The sequence below is a fragment of the Lontra canadensis genome, unplaced genomic scaffold (genome assembly GCF_010015895.1).
Source record: "Lontra canadensis isolate GAN:19392208 unplaced genomic scaffold, GSC_riverotter_1.0 scaffold25, whole genome shotgun sequence".
Lineage (NCBI taxonomy): Eukaryota > Metazoa > Chordata > Mammalia > Carnivora > Mustelidae > Lontra > Lontra canadensis.
Window position 1 is genome coordinate 3,896,701 of NW_022631019.1, and position 14,975 is coordinate 3,911,675.

The 14,975-nt window shown below is 56.3% G+C and overlaps 1 protein-coding gene across 3 annotated transcripts in view; it reads right to left on the reverse strand.

Moving 5' to 3' along the window:
- The window catches only part of ACOT7 (acyl-CoA thioesterase 7), a 92,036-nt gene that overhangs the window by 35,094 nt on the left and 41,967 nt on the right, over positions 1 to 14,975 (reverse strand). For all 3 annotated transcript variants that reach the window (XM_032863264.1, XM_032863265.1, XM_032863266.1), the window contains exons 5-6: positions 11,681 to 11,795; positions 6,786 to 6,872 (exon numbers count right to left, since the gene is read on the reverse strand). In XM_032863264.1, coding sequence (XP_032719155.1) covers positions 6,786 to 6,872; positions 11,681 to 11,795 — 202 coding nt within the window. The remainder of the gene's footprint in view (positions 1 to 6,785; positions 6,873 to 11,680; positions 11,796 to 14,975) is intronic.

The window sequence follows — 14,975 nt, forward strand, 5'->3', positions numbered from 1 at the left end:
CGCTTTTTCCAATTCCAGCACTCAGTTATTTTTAATTTTTCTTTTTAGGTAGCACAAGTTCCAAGTGACCCACTCTCTCCTCTGAGAATATCTTTAGCCAAACCCGATTTTTGACAGGAAACGCTCTCCTTTCTGCTATTTGTGGTTCTGGACTATCCAGAAGCCCGGACTTGACTCTTCCATTTAGAGGACGGGCTTGACTCGCAGGTGGCTACGTTCCCGTTACGGAAGCTAAGGCGGGTCCCACCGTTAAGATATGCTTTGTGCTCACATAAACGATATTTTACAAACACCTCCCAGGATGGGAGAAAAGAGCATGTGCTCTCCGTGTTTCCTCTGCGTCTGTACTAAAGCTAGTAAACCAAATAAATATTACAGTTGGCCTTGGAACAACACGGTGGGGTTACACGCCGATCCCCTCACAAACCCGCCTCTAACTTTCAACTCCCCCAAACCTAACCACTAGCAGCGCACCGCTGAGCACGCGCCTCCCCCAACAGGACCCGCGGATTAACACGGACTGCGCGCGTCGAGTGCACCGTACTCGGTGTCGTGCGGTAAAGTCAGCAAAGGGGAAGAAAATGACATGAAAATCACAAGGAAGAGATAATACACATACACGCTGTCCTGTCTTTGTTGAAAAAAATCCAGACATAGGAGGACCCGTGCGGTTCAAACCCGCGCTGCTCAAGGGCCTGCAGTTCGTAACCACCACCAACCTTTACTAAGTGTTCCCTACGTGCCAGCTGTTTGCCCCCTATTATCTCATTTAATCCACCCTCTCCAAACCCCTGTACAGAAAGGGAGGTTATAAGGCCCGGGGTAGGGGCCAGGTGAGGACAGCCACACTGTTCTAGGGGGTGTCATCGTCATCCACTCCATAGAAGTGATGAAAAGAACAGCCGAGTGGAGAAAGGAAGAGAAAGACCAGGTCCACGGGGCCACTGTCCCAGGGGAGACATTGAGACCACTCGAGCAAGGAAGAACAAATTTATCACAGGCCACTTGGATAAGGTCACAGAGGCCACGGGGCCGGGTAAGGCACGAGGAGAAAAGACGGAGAGGGAGGAGAAGGTCCGGGACTGATATGGGGGAGCAAAGACACCCAGGCCTCAGGCGACAGGGCAATCCGCGATTCAGGAAGACCCCCAGAAGCCCTCACTGTCGGCATGGGGAGAGTCATCTGGGAAGCGCTTGACTATGCAGATGCTGGGGCCCGCCGCGGACTTATTGGAGGCTTCTCGGGGTGGGGAGACATGAACCCAGGAGGGGACTTGGAGCGGGGTGGGCGTCCGATGTTCTTGAGAGGTTGGGGGAATGAGGTGAGAGGGCATAGTCGCTGGGTGCATCGAGACGAAAGGCCCCTCACTGGGAGCTTCTGGGAGCCCCGAATCACAAGAACCACTAGGCCATTTGTGTCAAAATGCAGGTCCCCAGGCCAGGGCCCAGACCAGCTCATCACACCCTCCTGGAGAAGGCCCAGGAATCTGTGTTCCTGACAGGCACCAAGATGACTGCTGACGGACAGACAAGTTTAGGAAACCGGGTCAGCCCCAGTTCTCCGCCACGCTGCTGCCTTCTCGTCTTGGAGCAGAGGCAGTTTTTACTCAGAACCAGATGTGACTGTGAACACAAGAGCCTACCACAGACGACCCCACGCCCCCTCCTCTGATGCTCTAGAGGTCCGGGACAGGCACCGGAGAGGCGACTGGCATCACCCAGGTCAGCCCCTGGGTCGAGGGCCCCGCAGGTCCACCCCTCACGGAAGCTCTGGAAGGTGCGGTCGGGGCTGACCATCCAGAATGGAGCTCTGGCTGCCCCCGACACCCTTCCCTGAGAGTCTGTAAACTTCTTTCCTTTCCCGGTTTCTGGGGTTTTCCTCAGGGTTATTAAGAGGACAACAGTAATTAACTTTAAGAACAAGGTTCTCTGTCATCTAGTTTGTAAGTCGTTAGCCTGGCACGGCGCTGGCTGCTCATTTGAGGACACCGGGGAGCAGTGGGGACCGCTGGGAATAGTGTTCCGAGGCAGGAAACACTCTGGGCGCCGGGTCTGAGCACGGTTCACTGTTCCCAGCTGTGGCCTCTTCCCCAGGGCCACACGTTCCCAGCAGCTGCTGGTAACTCAGGTGACCCGTCTGTCAGAATCACCAGGACCCCAGCACTCGGCCTCCGCATGGCACCTGGTCCAACCGGGGGACAGGGGGCTGAGGCGGGCATCTGCATTTTTGAGGGCCCTGGCGATCCCGGCAGGTGGCGAGGATGAGACCACAATCCACGACCTCTCGGGAAAGTGGACAGACGGACACCACGGGAAGGATGAGCCGGCCACTGGGGCAGACACCCGCAAGTGGGTGAGAAGAGGGTCCGAAGCCCAAAAGGAGCGCTGACTCTGGGGAAAAGGCGGAAGGAGACGCACCAGAGGGGGGCGCGCTGAGGAGTAAGAGGCTGTGGAAAGCTGGGGCTGGCTGGAGCTGCAGGGATGGAGCCAGAGCCGGGACTCACCAGTGCAGTCCCCAGACTCCAGACAGCTGGGCTGTTCTGAATCCCCGGCGCCAGGGGAGGGTCTGTGAAGTGCAGCGTGGGTTGGGGGGGGCACAGCAAAGGAGAGGAGCCCAGGAAACGCGGACCACTCAATTCCATGTTATTCGGGAAAGCAGTCCGCAGGAAGCTTGTGGATGGGCCCAGGGCAGAGGCCAGAGCGAGCCGTGAGGCTCAGGGAAGAGGGACAGGCTGAGGTGCGGCCAGAGAGCGGAGGGAGAGAACCACAGACTCCCCACATCTCTGAACAGGGACCCTGGCTGCAGGAAGGGGATATACCAACGCCTCCAAGTCCTGGGGAGACAATGCTACACCCAGCCAGGAAACGCTTGACACATGCCAAATCCAGAAAACTACTCCTGAGCCCCCCATAGAGGCCGCCCCCCCAGTGACTTCTCCCTCTCTCCTACAGCAGCTCTGGAGCTTGACTGACACGTCTGGCCAGCTGGACCCACCAGCAGATGCGAGCGGTGGGTGCCGCTTCCTGGGAGCCCCCCTGGCCTTCCGGGCTGGAACGCTGGTGCCACCACATGCCGCCTCACCACCCAAATGGGGCCACCCCAGGGATGGCAGACTGGGCAGAGGGAGCCTGGGTCGCCAACACCAGCAAGCTTCCCGAGGAGCCCTGGACACCTTACAGCTTCGTCATCCCACAGGGCGCAGCTGTCGTCTGTCTGGTGGAAGCCACTGTGTGGGGCCTTCCGCACAGCCGCTGAGCCGTTCATCCGGCTGACATACGCCTTCCCTAGGAAGCCACCAGAAAACAAACTCTGTGAGGATGACCAGCACAGGGCAGTGCAGGGAACGAGCAGCCCGGCTCGCGGGGGGCGGAGGGCGGCCCTCTCCAAGGAAACGCATCCTGCATGGCTGTCCGGCAGGTGTAACTGTACCGAGAGGCATTCCACAGGGGACCGGGGGCTGGGTGTTCGGAGTGGGTGGGAGACACGGCGATGAGACGAGTCTGCCGCCGGCCCACCAAGTGACCCCCCGAGAGACAGAGCCACAAGCCAGGAGCACAGCCAGAGCTGTGGCCCCGACGAAGAGAGGACGGAGCAGCTGCATTTTGGCAAAAGCCATTTTGGACCCTCCCGTAGGATACCTTGGTTTAAACTAGTGAATAAGGTTTGTGAAAGTGCCAAAGAAACATCCAAGGCCACCAGAGGTTCAGAAGTGAGGAATTCACGGCGGAGACATTTCCTCCAGCCTGCCCTGGGTGATGCTGGGTGGCCCCCAGGGAGCCCCCCGCCATCGCCGTGTGTGGGCCGTGCTGGGCAGCGACCCCCCTCCCGGCCCGCGTGGGAGAGCCGACAGAGGACCAGGCAGGGAGCGTCCCAGAGGAAGAAAGCAGCAGCGATCGTCTCCGGAACCAACGGAAGACGAGAACAAGACCTTGAAGAAGACAATCAGACAGACAAAACTGGCCCTATAGCTTTCCACCAAATTACTGAAAAGTGATATTTCGTGATATAAATAAAATTCAACCCAAAACACACCTGGGACAACAGACATGCCTACAAACAGAAACAACAAAAAGTCATTTTTCTATTTCGGGCAAGTATCGGTCATTTTAGATGCTGCTGCTTCCCTAAATTCTTTAATGACCTGAGTTATCTTCATCACGGAATCTCTGGGGTCGCCCAGGTATGTCACTGTGCCATCTGCAAAGACAGAGCCTTCTCTCCTTTCTGTCAGTGCCGGGGCCTCCGAGTGTCCCTCTGGTTTAATGCCAGCACCTCCAGTCCCCGAAGCCGCAGGAACACGCATGACGGCACAGCCCTCACCGCAGTCCTGGCCTTGGAGGAAAACGCTCACTTTGGGGCTCAGACGCCTGTGCTTTAGTATGTTCGGGAAGGACCATCAATTCCTCTTCTTACTGTTTATCAAGGATGGGCGTCTGGATGAGTTTATAATCAGGTCTTCACTGTGGCATGAACCTAAACACCCCCCAAGTACCCGCCAGGTCACCGCTTCAGGGATAAAACCAACAGCGGGGAGCGGAGGGGATGGGAGGCCAGAAGAGGAGGAAGGGACCCGCGTGGCTTCACTCAGGACTCAGGGAAGGCAGAAGCCCAAAGCCAGGCTGGAACTCGTGCCGAGACCCTGAAACCACAACCACAGGGACGCAGACGGCCCTCCTTCCTGGCACAGGGGACCAACATCCTCTGTGTCCTCCGGCTTGCTGCCCTCTGCTCCTGCTTCCCTCTGTGAATCCCTGGACAGCTTGTCTGTGCACCCAGGACAGGACAAAAGACCGGGCACCGGACTGTAGTCCTGCCTCCCACCTGGGGCCGCCCCCTGCCCCAGTTCAGCACGGTCAGCGTCCGCATCGTGCACTCTTAAGTGCAGGGACGGGAGCCGGGCTGCAAGGTTGACACTGTCCGGTGTGTGAAAGGCACAGAAAACGGGACAGGGCGAGAGTTTTTCAGAGACATATACATGGCCCAGAATTACTGGATAAAAGACGAATTAGCCTCCATCTCAGCTCACGATTTTCTGCGCTTGGCATGACTGAGCTACAGGTTAGAGAGAACATTGACGGAGACGCGTTCAGACACCCCTCGCATCGCCAGCTTCCTCTCCGTAGGAAAACGCCGTGAAATCCCAGGTCTTCGCAGGTGATTTCAGCGTGGCGTTTATTTCGTTCACTCGCTCCTGGTGAGTTACTAGGCGCTATTTAGAGATGACTGCACTTGGGGAAAATAATTGGCTTTTTTTTTTTTTTTAAACTTGTGGGCACAAAAACCTTTACTAAAATAGGCACTAAATACCGCAAAGCCAACATAAACATTCCTTAAACGCGCTTCTTAAAGAAACGTGCCTACCTCGAGGGAAGCAGCTCAGGCTCTGTGACAGAGCACGGGTCCTAGATCTGCAGCAATTCCCTCACTCATGCCGTCCAGCACGTGTGGATGGAGACCGGGTTTGTCAACCAGGAGACGGCGAAATGTGGAGATGCCGCCTCTCCCAAAATTCCAACATACGGACAAGACAAGCAAAAATTCTGCTGCAGCTTCACTGATTTTAGGCAGAATGGAGCTCAGTGAGGCTGAAAGTGATGGGATCTGGGCTCCGGATGGGGGCTCAGAAGAGGGGCTGCCTCCCACTTCCAGGAGGCAGGCAAGGGCTGGTGAGGAAAATGAGACAAGCAAGCTTAGGGGGTCACAGTTGTCCTTGGGGTACAAAGACGCTCTGACCACCACTGCAGGCATGGGCCTGGGCAGTACCAATGTCATGGGTAGGATCTAAGTTAGTCAGATTAAAGGACACTGCAGCCAACATTTAGTTGAAGGAGGAAAACAATCGTGAAATTAAAAAAAAAAAAAAAGACAAAAACACCAAAGAGGATTAGCTTATAAACAAACAAAAAAAAAAGAAGCAAACTTTAAAAGTATTTCTCAAATCAGGGCGCACTCTCTGACGCCGACAGGCCCAGGACATGTTATCCCGTATTCCTGAACATGGATGTGATCTGTGCCTCTTGCTCATGGAACGCGCCTCAGGAGAGCACCTGCTCGACGCTGTATGAAGTCCTAGAGCCTACACAAAGTAAGATCGAGCCCTGCCCTGAGCCGCCCTGGGTAGAAATAGCAACATAACCCTGCACAGAGTGGTACCATTTGAGCTGGGTTTTGAAGGATGAATAGGAGTTTTCTGAGAGGAAAAGAAAAGAGAGCTTGGTACTCCCGGCCTTGGAGGCAAGAGCTTAAGTGAATGGCACTGTGCCCATGCTTACTGTTTTCTCTGACTTACAATCAATCAATCAATCAATCAATTCTCCATTAAAGTAAAAAGTGTCCCGCTATGAACCTGGGGCTAAGTCCCCTATATTTCCCGAGCCAGGAACTTCAAGGTCCACGTTGTTTAAGGTGGAATCTGACCAGAGAAAGAAATAAACGAGAACGTCAGAGCCAAAAACATGCTGTGGCAGCCCTGCTTCAGTAACGGGTCACACTGTTACTCTCTGGTGACATCACTGCCCCAAAAGGCCCTGCCCCAACCCGAGGCCACTACACACCCTGCGGTTCTCAGCTTCCAGGGTTGCGTGTGACCTTCTGTCAGGAGAGCCAGCCACCTGACTTTCGTTTCCATTTTAAAAACCGGCGCCGGCTGTATTTCGGCAATTTATCATGCAGCCTCTTAAAAGTTTAAACTTCTGCTTCATCAAACACCAGAGCCTAAACCAGGTCGGACGGCCTGGCTCCCGGAGACAGAGACGTGAGCGAGCAGCAGCCGCTGACTCCTTACCTCCGTGCACAAAGCCGTGCAGGGTGCAGTCGGAAGGCCCCACCAGGTGAATCAGGCTGGACTGGCTGTAGCTGACTGTGTTGGGCTCTGAAATGGCAAAGGAGAGGGGTTAGGCCGTGGGACAGCTCGATGCCCGCGACTGAGCACCATGACGTCTGCGCAGCCGCTGAGGGCGTCCAGGTGCCGGCCGCTCAGGTGAGAGTTCTCCAAGGACAACTGTGGCCTCCACGTGCTTTGGTCCGTGAAAGGAAAGGCTTCCAGGGGCTCGTCAGCCCCTCTGTTAGCGGGTCATGGTGCTTATTCCTGGGGACACCAGTGTGCCCAGTGAGGCCCGCTCCCGAGGCATAGGCAGCCAGTCAACACCTCGGGGCTACACGCTCCCAGGGCTGCGGAGACCCTCCATCTGGACAGTCTTCTGACTTTCACTCCCAACTTTGTAAACAATCACGGACACAGCACCCCCCACCAGCACACGAGCCCCGGGAACACAGTGTGGACACAGTGCTGGTGCAGGGGACCCACGGTTTGCTCTCCGGCCACTGACCCACAAGGTACCACCACTAAACCCAATGGGAACCACATGCAATCCGAGACCCTGATCCCTGAGGTCAGGCAGTGGCTGGACAGGTTCGGGGTGAAATGCCCCACGTGGGCGTGGGAAGGAAACAGGACGTGGTGGTCAGCCGGCAGGACCGGGCAGCCCCTTCTCCTCGCCTTCTCCACGCACACCAGATCACGCTGCCCAGCCTCCTCGGCATGCCGCCTTCCTGCCAGAGAGGCGCGAGCGGAACGCTACCCGCTTTCAGCCTGAACCATGCGAACCCCGGATGGGGGAGCCCTTGACCTTTCCCCTTCCAAGGTAACCCCAAAAGCTACCTGTTCAAGATGCACAGCTACAGGGGCACCTGGGTGGCTCAGTGGTTGAGCCTCTGCCTTCAGCTCAGGTCATGATCTCAGGGTCCTGGGATCGAGTCCCACATCGGGCTCTCTGCTCTGCAGGGAGCCTGCTTCCCTCTCTCTCTCTGCCTGCCTCTCTGCCCACTTGTGATCTCTCTCTGTCAAATAAATAAAATCTTAAAAAAAAAAAAAAAAAGATGCACAGCTACGAGTCCGCCCCACCTGCAGGACAACCCCTGATCAGGAACAGCCGGTTTGGACTTCACGAGAAATAAACCTCTACGATGTCGGGCACTGGGGTCCCAGGGTTCCGCAGTGGGGGCGGCTGCCATGACAGTGGCTGGCAGGGCACCTAGTGTTTGGATCTCATGATCATGGCAGCGCCCAGAATGCGAGTGATGTCCCCAGGGCAGCAACGGGAGAGTGTCGACACGGCTATAAACATACCCAGAATTCCCCTCTCCTGTGTTAATAGCCGGGGAACAGTGGCAGAGGTTAAGTCCCCATGGAGGCACAAGTAGGACTCAGACCCGGGCAGCGCAAGTCTCCACAACGTGTCCCTCACTGCCCCGCCCCTGCCTCCTCACGCCTCACTCTCTCCCCAGAACAAATGCTGATGGGCGCAGGAAGATGGGGCCTGGTCAGATCCTGGGAGACCCCAGATGCACACCAAGCACTCTTGGGGGCGGCTGGGGTCGGGCTGACCACACTGGGGCAGAGCCCGGGCCCAGCCCAGCAGCCGGAGCTGGGTTCTTTGTCATCAACCCAACTGCCCCCAAACGGCTCCGATGGCCACACAGTCCCTCCACGGTCAAAGCTGGACCTCTGACGGTTGTGGATCAAACAGTTCAAGGCAATTGTATTTTCTCTTGTCGGATAGAGAAAACAAAGCAAAACAAAACAAAAAGCTGGGTTTTGAAGAACGCCCAGACTCTCTGAAAGGACACCTGAAGGATAAGGTCAAGCCCGTGAGGGAGTGCCTAGGGAACAGCGTGCCCAAATGGGGTTCTGGTGTCAACCCTGAGAGAAGGCTGCAGATACGGGGGCGGGGGGGAGTCCTCCCCCAGGGAGGGGCTGGAGTGTTCCAAAGACCCCAGTGACGACCCCACACTCTGCCCTTCCTGCTGAGCACCTGCCCCGCTGGCGGGTCCTGGGGGCCCCATCCCGCCCTCCTCTGGGCCTCCGGAGGCCTGGCTGCAGAGGCCCAGCCCCGCCCTGCCAGGGTGAGGCCAGTTCTACCGGGACACTGAGGTCAGAAATGCAGGGCACATTCAAAAACAGCAAGGAATGGGCATATGGCTTCCTTAAGAAGCATTTAAAAGCTAGTCCCTAAGCTAATCATCTGAGAAAGATGCATTCTTATTGGAACACAGAAAAATAAAAATAAAAGCTTGTAAAAATCTATCAAGAAACGAGATTTAGGGGACGCCTGGGTGGCTCAGTGGGTTAAGCTTGCCTTTGGCTGAGGTTGTGATCCCAGGGTCCTGGGGTGGAGCCCCACATCGGGCTCCCTGCTCAGCGGGGAGCCCGCTTCTCCCTCTGCCTGATGTTCTCCCTGCTTGTGTTCGCTCACTCACTCTCTCTCTCTGACAAATAAATAAATAAAATCTTTTAAAAAAGAAAAAAAAAAAGGAGATTCTGGGGCGTTTGGGTGGCTTTGTTGGATAAGCATCTGCCTTCAGTTCAGGTCATGATCTCAGGGTCCTGGGATCGAGCCTACTTTGGGCTCCCAGCTCAGTGGGGGGCCTGCTTCTCCCTTCCCCCCAGCTCGTGTGTGTTCTCGTTCATTCTCTCTCTCTCTCTCAAATAAATAAAATCTTTTAAAAAAAGAATAAGAAATCTTGAGATGCAGAGTGTCTCCTTTGACTAAAGCATTGGAGAGTCATAGATTCTGAAAAGCGTTATGTATCCGATTCACAGTCAGACAGGAGAGCAAACAGGAAATAACCCCTGCATGAGGGGACTTAGGCTGGAAACCGTGAGCGTTATATTGTTTCCCAGACAGTCAGAGGAGGCATCCAGGACTGGCTCCCACCCCAAGCACTCGCCAGAAAGGGCCCACAGAGAGGAGCGCCCCAGCAGCCCCCACCTGGTGCCCAGACTTCCTCCCAGCCCATCCCTGCTGCCACTGGGTTGACACCATCTCTCCCCTCCTGTCTAATGAGAACAGTCACTGGTCCCTGCGTTAGGGACTCAGCTGGGTAATGCAGAATGACCTCGTCCTGAGATCCTTAACTTAATCATATCAACAAACACCCTTTCTGCAAATAAGAGTCCAGAATGGGGGATGGACGGGATGGACAGGTCTTTAGGGGGAGGGCTGCTGTTCAGCCCCTCCAGCTTCTCTGTTCCAGAATACCTTCAGCACCAATTTTGTACCTTTCCTAAGACATCGCCTCTCCCTTCGTCACTTGGCAGTCTCCCATGTCTTTGCCTGACCAGCACGCTTGCCTGCCCCTGCCCCCTGAGAGCAGAGCCTGAGTCTGGCATCGTCGCTGCCCTCCGTCATCAGGAGTGACCCCGGGCCCATCTTGTGGGTGACTGTGTTAGAAAATGATCATCTATTCCAGCAACATTCTGTCTTATGAATACTAACAAGTAATTTATCATCTTGGCTTCTGCTGAGAAGCAGATGTGAAAAGACAGTGAAGACACTCCCCCACTCACAGGCCACCGGCCTTTGCTATGGGCAGGTTGAAGCTGGAGAGTGAGAAGTATAAGGGGGAGGTGTGCGTGAGGGGACAGAAAGATTTGCAGAATCCTGTGCGAACTACACAGGTGCTGTGGACGAACCCAGGAGGTCCCATCCTCACTCGCACAGCTGCTGGGTGGTCACCAGCCCCCCTGCCCTGATGCTGGATGTGGCCTGAAGCCTGGGCAGGCAGGTGGGGGGACCAGAAACCCAGTCCAGTCTGTGTCCTGGAGTCCACCGTCGTCCTGGTTAGCGGGAGCTGGGGCATAGCGTGAGGGGAGGGGAGCCCAGGGCACACGGGGGCACATCAGCGAGGAAAGGGATTACTCGGGACAGGTCCTCGGCTGTCAAGGACCAAAACGTGGAACTCAAACACACCTGTGTCCGGGGCACCCTGAGGGGTCACCCTGTGGAGCCCCACACAGAACACAGCATGTTCTCGAATCCTCTCCCCTCGGATGACGTGTGTTCATGTGTGTGCGGTGGAGACACACAACCCAGTGATTCACGGTGGCCTTGAGGGGGACAGACCTCCTGAGACCCTGCCCTGCACCGTCTGAGCCCCAGGGCAGCAGCCTGCTAAGGACTGGGGAGGAAAGTCCCATCTGGACGGAAACCAGCCTGGACCTCTCTGTGTGGGTTCTGGGCGGACACTTGGCTGATGCCGGTCATGGGAGGGAACGACCCGGAGGCCCCGGCCTGAGGGGAAGCCGCGGGCTCACAGACGTGAGGGCCAGGCTGCTGAGGAGAAACGTGGAAAGAGCTGCTGCCATTTGCCTGTTTTTTATGAGCTGGAAATCCCATAAAAAATGTGCTCCAGGGGCGCCTGGGTGGCTCAGTGGGTTAAGCCTCTGCCTTCGACTCAGGTCATGGTCTCAGGGTCCTGGGATCGAGCCCCGCATCGGGCTCTCTGCTCAGCAGGGAGCCTGTTTCCTCCTCTCTCTCTCTCTGCCTGTCTCTCTGCCTACTTGTGATCTCTGTCTGTCAAATAAAGAAATAAAAAAAAAAAAAAATGTGCTCCAGAGCTACCTTGCGGGACGGACACGACAGCACAGGCTCGCTGTGTCCACGCAGTGGGGTCTCTGCCTCATACTCCAATGGCCTGCCGGGACCCCCAGAGCTGTCCCGTCCCCTCAGCACTCACGGCGCTACTGGGAACGGGTTTGCAGGGACAGGGGACAGGGCCGCGAGGACCACATGCACAGTGAGGGGCTGCACCGACCCCAAGAGGAGAAGGCTCAGGAGCCTGCCGCATCTGGCACCTGCCAGCAGAAGTGAACCCCCCGCCCTGCACCCCAGATTTTACCTGGGTTTAGGACAGGCTGGACGATGTCCCCGTTCCTCCACTTGGTCTCCATGCGCGCCAGCTTCTGGGCCTCATACCGCTTCCGGCCCTCTTCCTCCTGCTCCTGCCGGGAGTACTGCCGAGAGGAGCGCGCAGACGGTCAGGCCAGCAGCAGCAAGCCTGGCCTCCTGCCCCTCGCCCTCCCTGCGCAGGCGTGGCTCGGCCTCCCAGGCTCAAGTCTCTCCTGGCACGGTCTCCAGGCATTCAACCGGAGCCATCCATTCCTGTCCTGGGAAGACTTAATATAATCAATAAAAACTGGGGCGCCTGGGGTGCTCAGTGGGTTGGGCCTCTGCCTTCGGCTCAGGTCATGATCTCAGGGTCCCGGGATCGAGCCCCGCATCGGGCTCTCTGCTTGGCCAGGAGCCTGCTTCCCTCTCTCTCTCTCTGCCTGCTGCTCTGCCTACTGGTGATCTCGCTGCCAAATAAATAAATAAAATCTTTTTTAAAAATAAATAAATATAAAAATAGAAACAGAAGGTGAAAATCTCATGTATCCAGAGATAAGCGGACTCAAACGTTTACTTTGTGTTTCCTCCATTGTTTTCATCTCCACGTGTAGATAAAAGTTCTCCCGTGCCATGTGCCACGTTTCCAAGGAGCCATATTTCCCCCTCCGACTGCATTAGCCCAACTTCTCAGCCTAACAGGACTTGGGGGATGGACCCAGTACTGAACGCATCAGGCCTGCTCCCAGCCCTTTGCTGTTCAAACAACATCTTGTCAACAACCTCTGTCACGTTTTACACGTGCCCCTTCCTTCCTAGGACTTGTCCCCGGACACAGAACTACAGAATCACGGGAACACGACAGGGCGAGGGGAGAGCAGGGTTCCCGCGTGCCCTCAACACGCCCTGCCCCTGCGGACCTCCCAGCCTGTCCGACAGGCTGCACACTTGCGGGAACGCACACCAAAGCTACGACAGTCCCACCGACGCTGTCATCGTGAATCACAGGTGTTCGGACCCAAGAAGTTAAGAATAAACATGAATATAAAACTTGGCACAAAAATGGGTTCCCAAGGGCACAGTGGGAGACACTGGGTTTCTCTGATGTGACAGCAAGGGCCCTGTCCCAAGCCCAGTGTAGGACACATACACACGCCCTCTGTGTGGGACCCCCTGGAAAAGCCGCAGGCCCGGTCTTCAGTGGCCAGCTTCCCCGAAGACCCTCTCCCTTCCTGCCGACCGCGGCCCAGCCAGCCCCCCCCTCGGTTAGCTCTGACATCTGCCCTTGCCTTCCCTCAGGTGGCATTTCCAGCAGACCTGATGGAGAAGCTTCTGCACGAAGGGACCCCATGGGCCCCTCTCCACACCCCACTACAGCCTCTCCAACTTGGGCAAGTTCACTTTAGATGACAATTTTGGACCTTCTTTCAAAAGCCCATTTTAAACATCCTGATTTTCCTGCTTATGGCTCTGCTCCAAATTGCACAGGGTCGGAACGCCAGTCTGCGGCTTAATTACCATTATCTGAGGCTTGAGAACCTGTCTCCCAAGGAGGCCAAGAAAGGAGCTGAGGAGTCTGTTCAAAAGAAACAAACCCCAAGTGTTTAAGTTACAGTGGATGATTCAACTTTTTCTTCCATAGATAAACTGCGACCTCCTGTCCCACCATCCACAGTAAAGAGCGTGCAAGCAGAGTCTGTGCTGTACCTATCCGGTGAAATTCATGGCTGCACTCAAGTGTCCTCCAGAAATGCCTTTTAAAGAGATATTTTTTAAGAAACAGCCAACCTCCCGAGTCTCATAAATCCTGGCCGTGTGAGCCCGCTACTTGGGCCTAGGCCCTCGCACGCGGCTGGCGCGGCCCCAGCCAGACACGAGCCAAGAAGACAGAGGAAACACAGCTTCCTTCCAATGCTGGCCTGCTGGCTCTGACTCTGGGGATAAAGCCACTGGAAGTCCCAACGTGGGGCTGGGACCCCACGCTCACCCCCAAGGGCTCGTCCAGCCCCGCGGATGTGAATCATTAGCCAGCTCAGCCCACGGGTCCAAGAGCCTGGGCATTCTTTGAACTTGAGCACACATTCTGACACCGGGAAAAAGAAAAAAACCCACAACCCAAGCGTCTGCTCTTGGATGCCTCCAGCCTCTCCCGGGTCACCGCAGAGATACTGAGGTCCCTGTTCCCTGGAGAAGAGGGTGGGGCCAAGTGGCAGCATCTGACACCAGACACCGCCATGGGGGGTCGACCACCGGTGACTTCAGGGAGACACACACAGGGTCCCTCTACGCACATGTGAGTGTGTGCTGTGATACGTGTGACATACGTGTCCGTGGCATACACATACACCTGAGAGACATGTGTCACACAAACACCCCTGGACAGAGATGTGTGTATTCTCAAAGAAAGGACAGTGGTCTGTAAAAGGTCGACGGCAGGATTTCAGGATGAGAAAGCCTGTAGACATGCTGCCTGCGATGCATAAATGCCACCGGAGCCTTCCAGGATGGATCAGGACAAGGCAAACAGCACACCTGTATCTCACACCCACTGAAGGCCTCTCTGCAGGGCTGCACGTGTTGGGGGACGAGCTCTCCTGAGTACCGGGGTCCCCTGCAGCTGGGAGCTGTGCGGCTTCTCCCATCTGGAACCCTCTCCGTGGCCGCCTCCGCAGGGCAGAGTCAGTGTCTCTGTCTTATCGGAGCCGGCTCAGCAAAGGGGCTGGGAAAGCTCCAGGCCCCCCCGGGGATGTGGGGGTCAGTGCTCCCTGGGGAGGACGGGAAGACCCAAAGCTCTCAGCCCCCCAGCCCCCTGGCCCCGAGGGGCCAGAGGAAGCAAAAGCTTATGGGTTCAGCCCTGGAAGCTTCCTTCAGCATCAACCCCCGGACGCGTAGCATCAGGTGCCGAAGCCAGAGAAGGGCCCGTGGGAGACTTCCACAATCCGCGGTGTCCGAAAACGCAAGCAGCTCAATAATTAGTCGTGTTTCCCTGCGATGCGACATACCGAGTACCCAGGGCTCGGGCGCAAAAGATGAAAGCAGGGGTGGGTATGCTTGTAATTTCCAGAGAGAAAAGTCACTCACTCCTGAGTGTAGGGTCCTGCCCCCAGCCCCCTGCAGGGAGGGGAGAGAGCGGGAGGGAGGGAGGGGGTGGGGTGGGGCAGGGCAGCAAGGGAGGGCAGTATTCTGGGGAGAACAGTATGTCCAAACTGAAGCTGTGCACGTGACCTCGACAGAACTGGGGTCTGGATGAGGCAAGGCTGCTGCAGAACGTACCCGTCGCTCGTGCAAGGACGGGTGGCGCCAGCGCC